Source organism: Amyelois transitella, chromosome 11 (genome assembly GCF_032362555.1).
Source record: "Amyelois transitella isolate CPQ chromosome 11, ilAmyTran1.1, whole genome shotgun sequence".
Lineage (NCBI taxonomy): Eukaryota > Metazoa > Arthropoda > Insecta > Lepidoptera > Pyralidae > Amyelois > Amyelois transitella.
In genome coordinates this window covers 1,461,176-1,474,879 of record NC_083514.1, presented here as the reverse complement: position 1 = coordinate 1,474,879, position 13,704 = coordinate 1,461,176, and the positions used below count along the sequence as shown (strand labels likewise).

The following is a 13,704-nucleotide window of genomic DNA, read 5'->3' as shown; positions in this document are numbered from 1 at the left end:
CTCAAGTCTAAAGCATCCATATCTACCGATGAATCTAGTTTATTTAATTTTCTTGCGCCCGCTCTTGTCATAACATTAATAACACTTTCGTGCATTTCTTTTAAATCATTTAATGTGATTCTAGACAATGCATCTGCAGCTGCATTTTCAGAACCTTTAACATATTCTACTTCAAAATTATATTCCTCTAATATGATTCTAAATTTCATGAGCCTACTCGAAGGATCTCTCATATTGAACAAGTATACTAGTGGTTTATGGTCTGTCAGTATTTTAAATGGGCGTCCATATAAATATGGACGAAAATACTTCACAGCCCATACTATTGCTAGCAATTCTTTTTCTATCACTGGATAATTCTTTTCACCTTTATTTAAGCTCCTACTAGCATAAGCTATTGGTCGTCCATTTTTGTTTGATAAAATTGCTCCTATAGCATTATTTGAAGCATCAGTTTGTACTATAAATTTATTTTGTTCCGAAAAATCGGGATACTGTAACACAGGTGGGCTTATTAGTAGTTCTTTTAGTTTTTCAAAAGAGTTTTGACTTTCGGTATTCCATTCAAATGGTACGCCTTTTCTAGTTAATTTATTTAAAGGATATGCGATTTCTGCAAATTTTGGTATGAATTTTCTATAGTAATTCGTGAAAGCTACAAATCTTTTTACTTCGTCTGAATTTGTAGGAACTGGATAATTTTGTACTGCAGATATTTTTGCAGGATCCGGCATTATACCTTCATTAGAAATCACATGACCTAAATACAAAATTTCTTTTTTAAGAAAATCGCATTTTACTGGGTTCAATTTTAAATTGACCTGACGTAATCTTTCAAAAACATCTTGTAAATTTTTATTATGAATTGTTAAATTACGGCCAAAAACAATTAAGTCATCTAAATAAATTAGACATTTTTCATAATTTAGACCAGCCATTGCCAATGTAATCATTCTGGAAAATGAACTTGGGCTAGTTTTAAGTCCCATTGGCATACGTGTCATCTGATACTGTCCTGAATGAAAAGCTGTAAATTTTCTACTGTTTTCATCTAAATTAACATTATAGTATCCTTGATGCAAGTCTAAATGTGTGAAATAAATGCTACCTGACAACGAGTCCAGAATTTCAGTAATATCTGGTAGTGGGAATTTATCGTCTTCAATCTGATTATTCAATTTCCTATAATCTACGACAAGCCTCCATTTTTTGTCTCCTGTTGAATCTGATTTTTTAGGTACTAACAGTATTGGACTAGACCAATCGCTCTTGCTAGGTTCAATTATCCCTTCCTCTAACATTTTATCAATTTGGCGTTTAATTTCGTCCTTTTGAGAGTATGGCAAACGATATTGTTTTGAAAAGATTGGATTTGTATTAGGTTTGACAGAAATAGTATGTGTGTATACATCAGTAGTACTTAATTTATCACCAGGGAGGTAAAATATATCTGAATATTTAGCGCAAATGTTCTCAATAGTTTTTTGTTCCTCAATATTTAAATGTTGCAATTTCATTAATGAGAAAAGTTTTTTCACTCTATTTGAATCGGTCGTTGACTTTTCAAATTCACAAATATTATAGTTACTAACTTTATCAATTTTTGGATTTATTTCTGTGAGTTGAACATCATTTTCAGTAACATTAAGTATTCTAACAGGAATCAATCCATCTTTTGGTGAACATATGGAACTTGCTAAAAATATACCATGTTTTATTTCTTGAGATAATATGACACAATCTTCATTAATGTCCGTATGTATAAAATGTATTGACTCGCTTCTAGCTGGGATCTCAAAAATAACATTACATGTATTTATTAAAGGTAAAGTAATTTTCGAATTAATAAATAATGTCAAAGTATTTTTACTGAAGTCTAATTGAGCTTTGCATCTATTTAAAAAATCACGGCCTAAAATTCCACTTCCTTTAATTGGTAAATTTTGAAAAACAAAAAACTTATGATTGAATGTTTCATTATTAAAAGTTAATGGTAAAAATAAGTATCCTATTGCTTGTACACTTCCACCTAAACCGTTGATTGTTACATTCTCCTTATGGATTGGAATGTTACATTCTATAGCATGTTTATACGTACATGCCGATATTGATGCTCCAGAATCTACTAAAAAATATTTTTTGTTATAATTATTACATGATGATGAAAGTAAAGAAATATAACAATTACTATCACTGGCTAAAATAAATTTTTCACTATTCCTCACGAAAAAACTGATTCAAAGAAAGTTCTGACTCTTCAAATTTTTCGAAATTATTATTATCATTATCATGCATTAAATGAATATTACGATTATTACGCATCCCTTGATTTCCTCTAGTTGAATTAAAAAATTTACCTCTCTGCTGTGGACCTCCGCTACTTCCTCGCGTGTACTGACCTCGTGACCCTTGTCCTCGAGAAGCTAGATGAGCTGCTTGCTGTCCTCGAGCTCTTCCTCTATGTACAGGATAGCGGCAACGTCCTCCACGCCAGCTTCTATAATAATTTGAACCATTGTTGAAATATTTATTATGGTATGGTTTCTTGTACATACCCATGATTTCTCCAGATGTTGAAGGAATTGATACTTCTTCATCTTGGGCTGCCTGTACAGCATCTTTAAGTGAACTATAATTCCTGGCAGAAATAATCGTACTAAGTCGACGATTACGCAAGCCGTCAGCAAATTGCTTAACAGCCATTTTTTCATTAATAGGTTTTAATATTTTATAGCATTGATCATTCCCGTCAGCTTGCGTTATCGTTAAATCAACAAATAGTTCCGTTATTTCTTTACCATAGTCAGCAATTGACAAGTCATTTTGTCTAATTTTTTGTAATTTATTTTGTATTGCCGTTGCAGCTTTCTTACACAATAATACATTTCTCATATCAATAATTAACTCATTAACTGATTCATATTTTGATTTTAATTTTAACTTAGCTTCAGGAGAAAGCCTACTGGGATAGCGGAAAAACAATTATGTAGGTCGCTGGATTTTTGGTAAAGAGAATATTGTGAAAGGAAGAAGCGGGAAGCGGGAGTGCACAACACGTACCTTAATTTCTCGTATATTGGCTTCTTGGGCCCTGGCCAGGGTTCTTCTTGTTTCAAAGATGCGCACTTTTTCTATTTTTATTATATGAGCGGAGCGGTCAATTTGCGGCCATATTTTTTTCTTCAATCACTAGTTTTCAAATTTGAATTGAAATGTTCTATGGCTCCATTCGTAAGCCGTCGAGTGTTGTCGAGCTCCGAAGAAACCACATATGCTGTCACTATCGTATTGTGCGGAATGAAAAGGGATAGGAACAGTAAAATAAAGCGGCGCGTTCATCCTCCGGCGCCTTGAGAAACATCGCTTTCTCAAAAGAAAAATAAAAGGAAATCACTCATAGAGTAGCGTAAATAGTAGTGGATTTTAATATTAACTAAAGCGGAAAAAATAATATAATAACATTCATAAAATAAGAAATTATTAAGAAAATGCGGTATTGTTATTGCGACGGCAATGGACTTAATTTAACGATTGGTCTTTTAAGAAAACCATTTTGAGTTTTAACTAACGCTACTCTCACAGTACCGTCTGCACCTGGATAAGTCTTTTCAATGATTCCCATTGGCCATCGTAATGGGGGAACATTATCTTCATGTATCAACACTACAGTACCAATTTTGACGTTCGTTACATCTTTCAACCATTTCTGACGAACCTGTAAATTATTCAAGTACTCTAAATGCCATCTTTTCCAATATGAGCGAATCATTTGATCGAGAAGCGATTTACGTGTAACTAGCGGCGTAGAAGATACAGGTGCGAGTGGCAAGTACTGTAGTGGAGAAGCCATAATAAAGTGCGCGGGAGTTAAAGGCTCAAGATGCGGTTCTTCCTGTAGTACGCAGAGTGGTCGTGAATTCATTATTGTTTCAATCTGTGTTAATACTGTTAAAAGCTCTTCATATGTAAGTAGTTGATTGCCAATAATGCGGTACAAATGAGTCTTCAGACTTTTTATATTTGACTCCCAAATTCCTCCAAAATGCGGAGCGCGGGGAGGAGACATATGCCATTCTATGCGGCGATTTACAAGCTCGCTTGAGAGTAAATCATTATAATCTGAAGAAAGTAAAAAATTATAAAGCTCATTCAAATGAGACTTAGCGCCAACGAAATTAGTTCCATTATCGGAATATAGATGAGAAACTGGACCCCTACGGGATATAAATCTCTTAAACGCAGAAAGAAATGTAATAGAAGATAAATCTGAGGCAAGTTCAATATGAACTGCTTTCGTCACTAAACAAATAAATAGGCAAATGTATGCCTTTTGACTTCGCTGACCACGACGTCTACAAATAGTGATGTTAATAGGCCCAGCGTAATCCACGCCAGTATGAACGAAAGCTTTTGTCTCTTGAACACGAAATGCGGGTAAATTCGCCATCTTAGGAGTTGGATGCGAAGGAGAATTTTTAAAACAAAAATTACAATTATGTACTCGTTGCCGTATAACAGATCGAGATGATATTATCCAATATTTTTGGCGAATCAAAGAGCTAAGAAGAGCGGCACCAGTATGACAATGTACGCGGTGAAAATAGTCTATGATCAAGTAAGTAACATTATCATGTTTAGGAAGTAAAATAGGATGTTTCGCTTCAAACGGTAAGTTTGAATTAGCTAATCGACCTCCTATTCTGATTAATTTATCTTCCGATATAAATAAGTCTAATTTATTAAGCGGGGCAGAAGGTATATTACCCTTTTTCAAATCTTTTATGACATGTGTAAAATGAGCGTTTTGAACTGATCGAAGCAAATAGTTTTCAGCGGTAATTATATGAGAGGTCTCTAACCTTTTAGAGCGGGGCAATAATCTTACAAAGCGTAAAACATATACAATTATTCTTAACAGTTTATTCCATGAAGAAACTTTGCACGATAAAGAACAAAGAGGAGACAATTCTATACCACGAGAAGCGGTTGCGACAAGCGTTTTACTGTTAAATTCTGGCAAGTCTTCACATTTTTCAGGCTGAAAAGAATCTATTGGCCACTGAGGTACAGGCGTAATTAACCATTCAGGACCGTTCCACCATAACTTGTGCGTAAGTAATTGTTCAGGTAATAAACCTCTCGACAGACAGTCTGCGGGATTCTGAACTCCGGCGACGTGGTAGAAGTTTTTAGGCTCTAGATTCTCGTGACATTTGGCAACACGATTGCTGACAAAAATATTCCACCGATGTGGAGATGAATGAATCCACGAAAGAGCTATTTTTGAGTCTGAAAAAGCATAAACATTATCTATAGGCGTGCGCGCTGAATAAGTATCGTAGACCAATTTGGTTAACTTAGACATTATGACGGCAGCACAGAGCTCCAAGCGGGCAAGTGAAATTACTTTGACTGGCGCAACCTTTGACTTTGCACACACCAAGCGGACACATATGTTACCAGTAGGATCGGTAACATGTAAGAAAACAACACAGCCATACGCTTTCATACTAGCGTCAGCGAAAGCAACTATATTAACCCTAGAATCCTGAGCTACAGCCAGATGGCGCGGAATTTTTAAATTAGCAAGAAGATTAGGTCCAGTGTGTAAAATATCATTGAGAGATACACCATTATGACATTGAGCACTCGCGTCCAAAACAACCCTGACTTTAGTAGTCTGTTTGTCCAATCTGACAACTGGGTGTTGAGGAATTATATAACCTCCATCAGACTCGTCCGATGGTAACACTGGATCTAAGTATTTGTTATTTATGTAATCCATGATAGCGGCGTTATAGCTCACACGTAAATCTGTGTCGCTAAGTCTGCGTTCCAGTGCCAACAAACGGCGATGAGCAACAGTGTACGAGTTCCCTAAGCTACTGGGATCCTTAGCAAATGGTAACACGGTGCAATAGCGACCAGACGAGTCGCGAGAGACTGTAGAAGCGTAAATTTGTTCACATTCTTCATCAGTACGACTAAGAAATTTATTCACAGGAACTTCCTCTAATTCCCAGAATTTAGAAAGAGAGGCATCTATACCTTTTTCAAAAGAAGTAAGAAATGAAGCGGAAGATGAAGATGGAATTGCGGTTATATCGCCAATGACTGACGAAGCGGTATTAGCAGCGGCGTCACCCATGAAAACAAATCCGAAAACAGTTTCAATAGCGGGCGGAGCTGGCGGTGCAATGACTTTTCCACTAAGAAGTAAGAATGGGAATAACTTTGCTCCTAGGACAATTTCGATTTCTCCAGGAATATGCCAGAATGGATCTGCAAGCGGTATGTTTACCAGATGCCTAACAATAGATGTGTCAATATAATCTATAGGAAGACGATCGGTAATACAATCTATGACTAATGCGGTTAAGTTAAAAGTATGTTTATTATTTTTTGCAGAAATCGTAAAATTAGCATACCCTATAACAGGCCGGGAAGTCAAACCAACACCCTTTAAAGTCGAATTTGACAGCGGAATAATTTTCAAATTAAGTTTTTTGCAACAGTTTAAAGTAATTAAATTGTTCTGTGAAGCATTATCAATAAGACATCGAACAGTTTCTTTTATATTCTTATCATTATTATACGCGTAAATACTGGCGGTAGAAAGAAGCACTTCAGTACGGTTATGACAAGTTAACGTGGTACAGGGAAGAACATTCGTTAGGTCAGGTGAGCGAGCGCAAAGCGATACGTGCTCGCGATCTTTGCTAATAACGGGCATCGATGCCGCGGAGGTGGTGGCGCAATTCTCTGTACCAGTTGTAGCCGAAGCAGCGCTGTCTTGTATGGTTGTTCTAGTGAACGAATCTCTAAATGACGCAGAAGGTGAGTTTTTATTTGAGAATGAATCTAAATGTAACAAAGAATGATGACTTTTTCCACATTGTCTACATTTATACTTCGAATTACATTTTGACACGGAATGTGTCAAGCTAAGGCAGTTTACACACCCTACTTTCGATTTAATAAATTCAAGGCGATTTTTCGGTGACAAAGATTTAAATGCGGGGCAAGTATAAAGCTGAAAGTGTTCAGACGTATTACACATCGAACATACAGAGCGGTTGTCGATATTATTATTATTGCGGGTTACGAACGAATGGACTGTATGGCGGGAGCGGTTTGAATTATTAATAATAGCATTGTTATTTTGATTAATGCGGTTGAATGAATTATTATTAGTAGTACGATCTAATATTTTTACTTGACTTTTAATGAATTCAACTAAATCTGAATAACTCGGAATCATTTTATCTCTAGCAGTCATTTCAAACGCCTGAGCGGTACTTGAATCTAATTTGCGGAATGCTAAATTAAATAAAATAAAATCATAAGTATCTTCAATTTTTAATTGATTTAGTGCAGCGGCGGCAGCGTCAAATGTATCTATGAAATTATTTAATGCGACCGAGTTATTTGAAGCGGCTTTAATATTAAGCAACGTAGAAACATAATACGAACCTAGGGCTCTCTTATCCTGATATTTCTTTGTTAAACTGTCCCAAATGGACTTATAGTTTTCGCCAGAAGGAATCACGCCTGCTATAATTTTTAATGCATTTCCGGTGAGCCTTCCAACTAAATATTGAATTCTATGAGAATCTGTTAAATCTGGATTACAATGTATATTAGTTTTAAAAGATTCATAGAAAACGGGCCAATTTTCAATTTTTCCGTCAAAGCTAGGAATATTAAGCGGAGCTAGTTTGAAGGGAGCCTTATTCGTTGTTTGCGGAACTGCACTCGAAGAAACGGATTTACCTTTTAGATTTACACGGAACCTTACAACACGAGCATAAATATCTTCAAATGATGAAAGTGACTTATAACTTGGTTGGAATTTGGGATCTAATTCCATGTGTAATAGGTTAATTTCATCCAAAGTTTGCATGAAATCATTACGCAATATGTCTACAGTTTGACTATCGGACATAAAAGTCTCAATCGAGCGCAATTCGGTAGTAGATGGAGACAAATTTTTGCCTACCTCGTATAATTTAGAAAGACGTTCAAAGCGAACCTTATTTTTCTCTTGTAACAACTTGAGCTTAGATTCCATGGTAAAAGATGGCGGATAGATATTTTATGAAATAAAACACTTATACCAAAATCTTATTCAAAATAAGCGGTGAGCGGTGTGAGAGTACTGTGAGCGGACGTTTTTATTTAATTGTATAGGTAGATTCTACACAGAAGCCGGCCGAATGTCGGCGCAATGCGGTTATGATTACTTACAAATCGCGGTTTTAAACAAATCTCGTCAATAACAATACGCATGAAGCGGGTTTGAAGCGGGTTTTATGCGGCTCGTAATGGACCACAAAATGGGATAGCGGAAAAACAATTATGTAGGTCGCTGGATTTTTGGTAAAGAGAATATTGTGAAAGGAAGAAGCGGGAAGCGGGAGTGCACAACACGTACCTTAATTTCTCGTATATTGGCTTCTTGGGCCCTGGCCAGGGTTCTTCTTGTTTCAAAGATGCGCACTTTTTCTATTTTTATTATATGAGCGGAGCGGTCAATTTGCGGCCATATTTTTTTCTTCAATCACTAGTTTTCAAATTTGAATTGAAATGTTCTATGGCTCCATTCGTAAGCCGTCGAGTGTTGTCGAGCTCCGAAGAAACCACATATGCTGTCACTATCGTATTGTGCGGAATGAAAAGGGATAGGAACAGTAAAATAAAGCGGCGCGTTCACCTACTTTTTAATACGAAATTAATTAAATTTTGTTTACATGTATCTTCTTTCAATAAAGTATTATAATATTCAATGTTATCAATCAACTGTTTTGTATTCGACTCCTCATTTGTCATAATAGGTAAAAGATTTAACGCCGTTTTTAAATCAAAAGAATTCATGTTGAACGATGACTTCGGCTTATCACTATTACACAACACTAAAATATTTTCATGTAACTCTAAAAATCGACTACAATAATTTTTGATTAATATAATATCATCCGAACTATAATATTTTCTCTTAAGTTTTTCTTCAAAACCTATCAGCCACGTCTCATATTTCTCATAGATTGCATTAATCTCATTTAATTTGTTTACTAACACTTTTTCCGTTCTTCGACTGGCTCCTAATTTAATTAAATATACTCTAATTTTCTTTAATTCCTCATACAATGATATAATAGTTTCCATTAGTCACTTACCACCATAACGTAGAGTAAAATATTCTTGTACCTGTGCACATAAAGAACATAACACATTAAAAAATAAATAAAAATAGACTTTAAAATATAATCGCGATTACAATTAACACTATCAAGTCCAAAGTTCAGTCACAGTGCATCATCCGTCCGTCCGTATATGGAAAGTCGCTGCATTCCTTACCGGTGACCTATATCTCGTACATAAAATTATTATTAGGATATTTGATTATATATTTAAGATACTTTTTTTTTTTTTTTTTTAAGTAGATTATTGTATTTTATTATTTTCACTTTTTTTTTTTTTTAATATTTATTTTTATATAATAAATTTTCACTTTTGAAATATATTTATGCACTTTTATTTTTATTTATTTTTTACACCATTTCTTTTGAATAGATTTTTTGGGGTGGGTTAAGGTCTTCCAACTGTCGCCGGAAAAGTGATCTTCTTATAGTCGCCCGATTTATCTCCTTAACAATCCATTTTCTATGGCATTTTCTATATAGTCGATATATGAAGAACAGCACGCCACACAGTATAATTAACAGGATAACACACAGGATAATATTTGTGGTGCTCATATGAAAACGAATTTGTTCTGTAGTTGCTTTATTATCGCCAGCCGCAGCATTCTGGATGACCAGGGTTTCTTCTTTAGACTGTGGGGAGCCCATTATTTTTGTGAAATTTTTTATTCACGTGTACACTAGCGTTTAGTCCGAAACAAAGATAGAACTGGTACTTTTCCATTGTCCTTATTAACGATTACACGAGTAACGTCTCAAATTCGCGGCGCGGTGGAAGATTCCATAGGCAGGGTCGCCATATAAGGGTGTGACGTAGTCAGGTAAATGAAACGAGTGAATGCTCGAATAATACTACTATATTTGAAGGAATAACACAATTATATAGGTGGTACAAAGATTAACATAATAGAAGATTAAATAGGTACTTAGTCTAACCTCACAATTTACTATAACCAAGAAAATTACCAGTAACCAACTTGTATTTTTTGGCTCATAATTTCATTCATTCATTCGTTCGTTCATTCAACATAGTTATTTTTAATTCCAGGACGGCCTCCTCTGCCGCGTTTACTACCCCCAACAGTTCCAGAAACTCAGGCACATGCTGATAGCGCCGCTGAATTCGAACCCGCACATCGCGGACGAGTTCGCCAACACCGGCGAGCGCGCCGCCGGGGACAAGTGTGGCTGTGAAGACGGCAAAACGGAAAGTTAGTATTTGGTGCCGTGACCCCAACATAATTCATTCATATAATCACGTCTATATCCCTTGCGGGGTAGTCAGAACCAGCAGTCTTGAAAGACTGATATTGACTGACTGACGTTCAGCTGTTTGGCTTAATGATAGAATTGAGATTCAACTAGTGACAGGTTGCTAGCCTGTCGCCTAACAGAAGAATCCCAAGCCTATCCTTTAGTCGGCTTTTACGACATCCATGAGAAAGAGTTGGAGTGGTTCCATTCTTTTTTCTAATGGTGTGCCGGGAACCACACGGCACCATTAGATATTAAAGATATATACGTGATTATAAGAATGAACGAATGAATGAACGAAGTATTTGTTTGCGTACAGCGGGCCGCGTGTGCGACATAGAGGAGGGCTTCGTGCGCTCCCTGTCGCGCTGCGTGCCGTGGGCCGCGCGCGGCGGGAAGTCCGGCTCTACGTTCTGCAAGACTCAGGGTATGTCATTATTTTTTTATATATACCTACTAGCTGCAGCAAACTTTGTTTTGCCATATAAATAATAAAATAAAATAAAAATGTTAAGTGTGGACATCCCTTTAGCCGATTCTCAGACCTACTGAATATGCATGCAAAATTTGGTTAAAATCGGTAAAGCCGTTTCGGAGGAGTACGGAGACAAACATTGTGACACGAGAATTTTATATATAAGATATACTACTCTGTCAAGAAAGTAGCAGGAAAAGATCAATAATACACAAACTGTTTGTTATTCATCCAAATTTATTTTATCACCTTCAAAATATGCTCCTTTAGAAACGATACACTTACGCCAACGAATAATCCAATCATCAAAACATTTTTTAAACGCTGTTTCCGGAATTGAGGTCAGTTCTCGCCGCGAATTCTCTTTTATGTCTTCTACCGATTGAAAACGGGTGCCACGAAGTGGTAATTTGAGTTTAGGAAAAAGAAAAAAGTCGGCTGGAGCCATATCTGGTGAATATGGTGGTTGCTCGATGGTATTTGTTGAGTGTTTGGTTAAAAATTCGTTCACAATGATGGCCTTGTGCGAAGGTGCATTATCATGGTGCAAAATCCAAGAATTTTCTTTCCACAAATCTGGCCTTTTTCGTCGGATTTGCTCTCTTAAACGCCGCATAACACTCAAATAATATTCCTTATTTACCGTTTGACCTTCCGGCAAGAATTCCGAGTGCACAACACCGCGATAGTCAAAGAAAACAGTCAACATGACTTTGACTTTTGAACGACTTTGGCGTGGTTTTTTCGGTTTCGGTTCAGTTGGAAGGCGCCACTCCGAAGCTTGTTGACTAGTTTGCATGTCAAACTCGTAAACCCACGTCTCGTCACCAGTAACAATGCGTTTCATGAATGTTGGGTCGGAATTGACTCGTTCTAGCATGTCCTCAGCGACTCTCATGCGATTGAGTTTTTGAAAAAACTTCAGGTCTTTTGGGACTAGCCGAGCGGCAACATGTTTCATACCCAAATTATTAGTTAAAATGGTACGGATCGACTCGTGAGATACAGAAAGTTCGGTGGCTATCTCTCTCAAAGTTGAATGAGGATTTTCAGTCACTATTTCCTTCACTTTTGCGATGTTAACTTCAGTTGCAGACGTTGATGGCCTACCAGAGCGAGGCAAATCTTCCATCACATCTCGACCGCTTTTGAACGCTTTGTACCACTCATAAGCACGAGTTTTTGATAAAGTCGATTCACCGTAAGCCTTCTGTAACATTTTCAGTGACTCCGAACACGATATTCCATTGGCAATGCAAAATTTAAGACAAACTCTTTGTTCGATGTTTTTATCCATTATGAAATTAGCAATACACACTAGATATGATATAACTAAAAATAGCACTGTATTTAATGTAAACAACAGATGCAACTCAAACTCCGCGCCAAAATGGAAAACAGTTGTGCCAATCTCACAACAACAAAAAAAAACAAAAATTTGAATTTGGAACCATAAATAAATAATCCATTCCCGATACTTTTCTGACTGAATGTATACCTATGTGGGTTGTGAACGTTTTTTATTTAAGTTGTTTCGTTAATTATTGTTATCACTGGCAACTTTTATTTTAGAAGAGAAATAATGACGTAAAATGTCAAAGAGTGAAAATTAGACATTGAAGTTTGAACTTGAAAAAACCTATTAAAGGAACTGAAGGAAAATATTTGTTTTGCTAAATCTAACTGAGTACTCCCACATATATACTATTTAGCTATTCCCGCAACTACGTCCGCGTGAAATGGTTATTTTGGGCATCATTGAAGCCCTAAAAGGATTTGATTTTTTCCACATTCTCCATTATTTAGTAATAGTTGCAGCGTAATGTTATATGGTCTAAGGCCTTCCTCGATAAATGGTCTTTTCAACACAAAAATAATTTTTAAATTCGAACCTAAGTAACTCCTGAGAGTAGCGCGTTCAAACCAACAAACAAACTCTTCAGCTTTATAATATTAGTATAGATATATGTATATCCAGGAAAATAAGAATAAAACTTAAAATGAAGAGAAAGCCGTGTGGTTCTCGGCACCAATAAAAAAAAAGAACAGGACCACTCTATCTCGATCTCGTGGATGTCGTAAAAGGCGACTAAGGGAAAGGCTTATGAACTTTGGTTTCTTTTTTGGGCGATGGGCTAGCAACCTGTCAATATATTAATCTCAATTCTGTCATTAAGCTGATATGACTGAACGTGGCCTGTCAGTCTTTTGAAGACTGTTGGCTCTGTCTACCCCGGAAGGTATGTAGACGTGATTGTATTGTATGTATGTATAAAGAGAAATTCAGTACGAGGGCACTACTTATTTCTAGAAAAAATTCTTCCAGCCACTACAGGAAAGTTAAAAATTATTGTAATGCATCCTCAAGATCTTCCGCCCGGCTGGTGTGACTACTGGGGAACCGCGCGACCTTTGCTTGCGCGATTTAGACTTTTCGCTGTTTTTGAGACTGTTGGCGTCGCGTGATTTTGTTTCCTTTTTTTTTGTGACTTGTGGCATAGAGATGTCGCCACAGTCTTAAGGTACCTTTTTTTACCTTTTACGCACGGTACGGTACTCCAAAAATGTAGATAGATATGACAATTTTACTTTCGTTTAATCATTCTATCTCTTTCCATCGCGCAGACGACAGGTACGTGCTGAAAGAGATGACGAAAGCGGAGTGGCAACAATTTTTGGAGTTTGCGCCTCACTATTTCAACTACGTCATCAATTGTCATCAGAACAAACTGCCCAGCTTGTTAGGTAAGGTATAGCTATTCTATTCTATTC

At 36.5% G+C, this 13,704-nt stretch overlaps 1 protein-coding gene across 1 annotated transcript in view; it reads left to right on the top strand.

The window, feature by feature from the left end:
* Positions 1 to 13,704, top strand: part of LOC106133412 (1-phosphatidylinositol 3-phosphate 5-kinase) — a 48,782-nt gene that overhangs the window by 30,995 nt on the left and 4,083 nt on the right. The window contains exons 28-30 of the mRNA XM_060946498.1: positions 10,252 to 10,414; positions 10,777 to 10,884; positions 13,558 to 13,677. Coding sequence (XP_060802481.1) covers positions 10,252 to 10,414; positions 10,777 to 10,884; positions 13,558 to 13,677 — 391 coding nt within the window. The remainder of the gene's footprint in view (positions 1 to 10,251; positions 10,415 to 10,776; positions 10,885 to 13,557; positions 13,678 to 13,704) is intronic.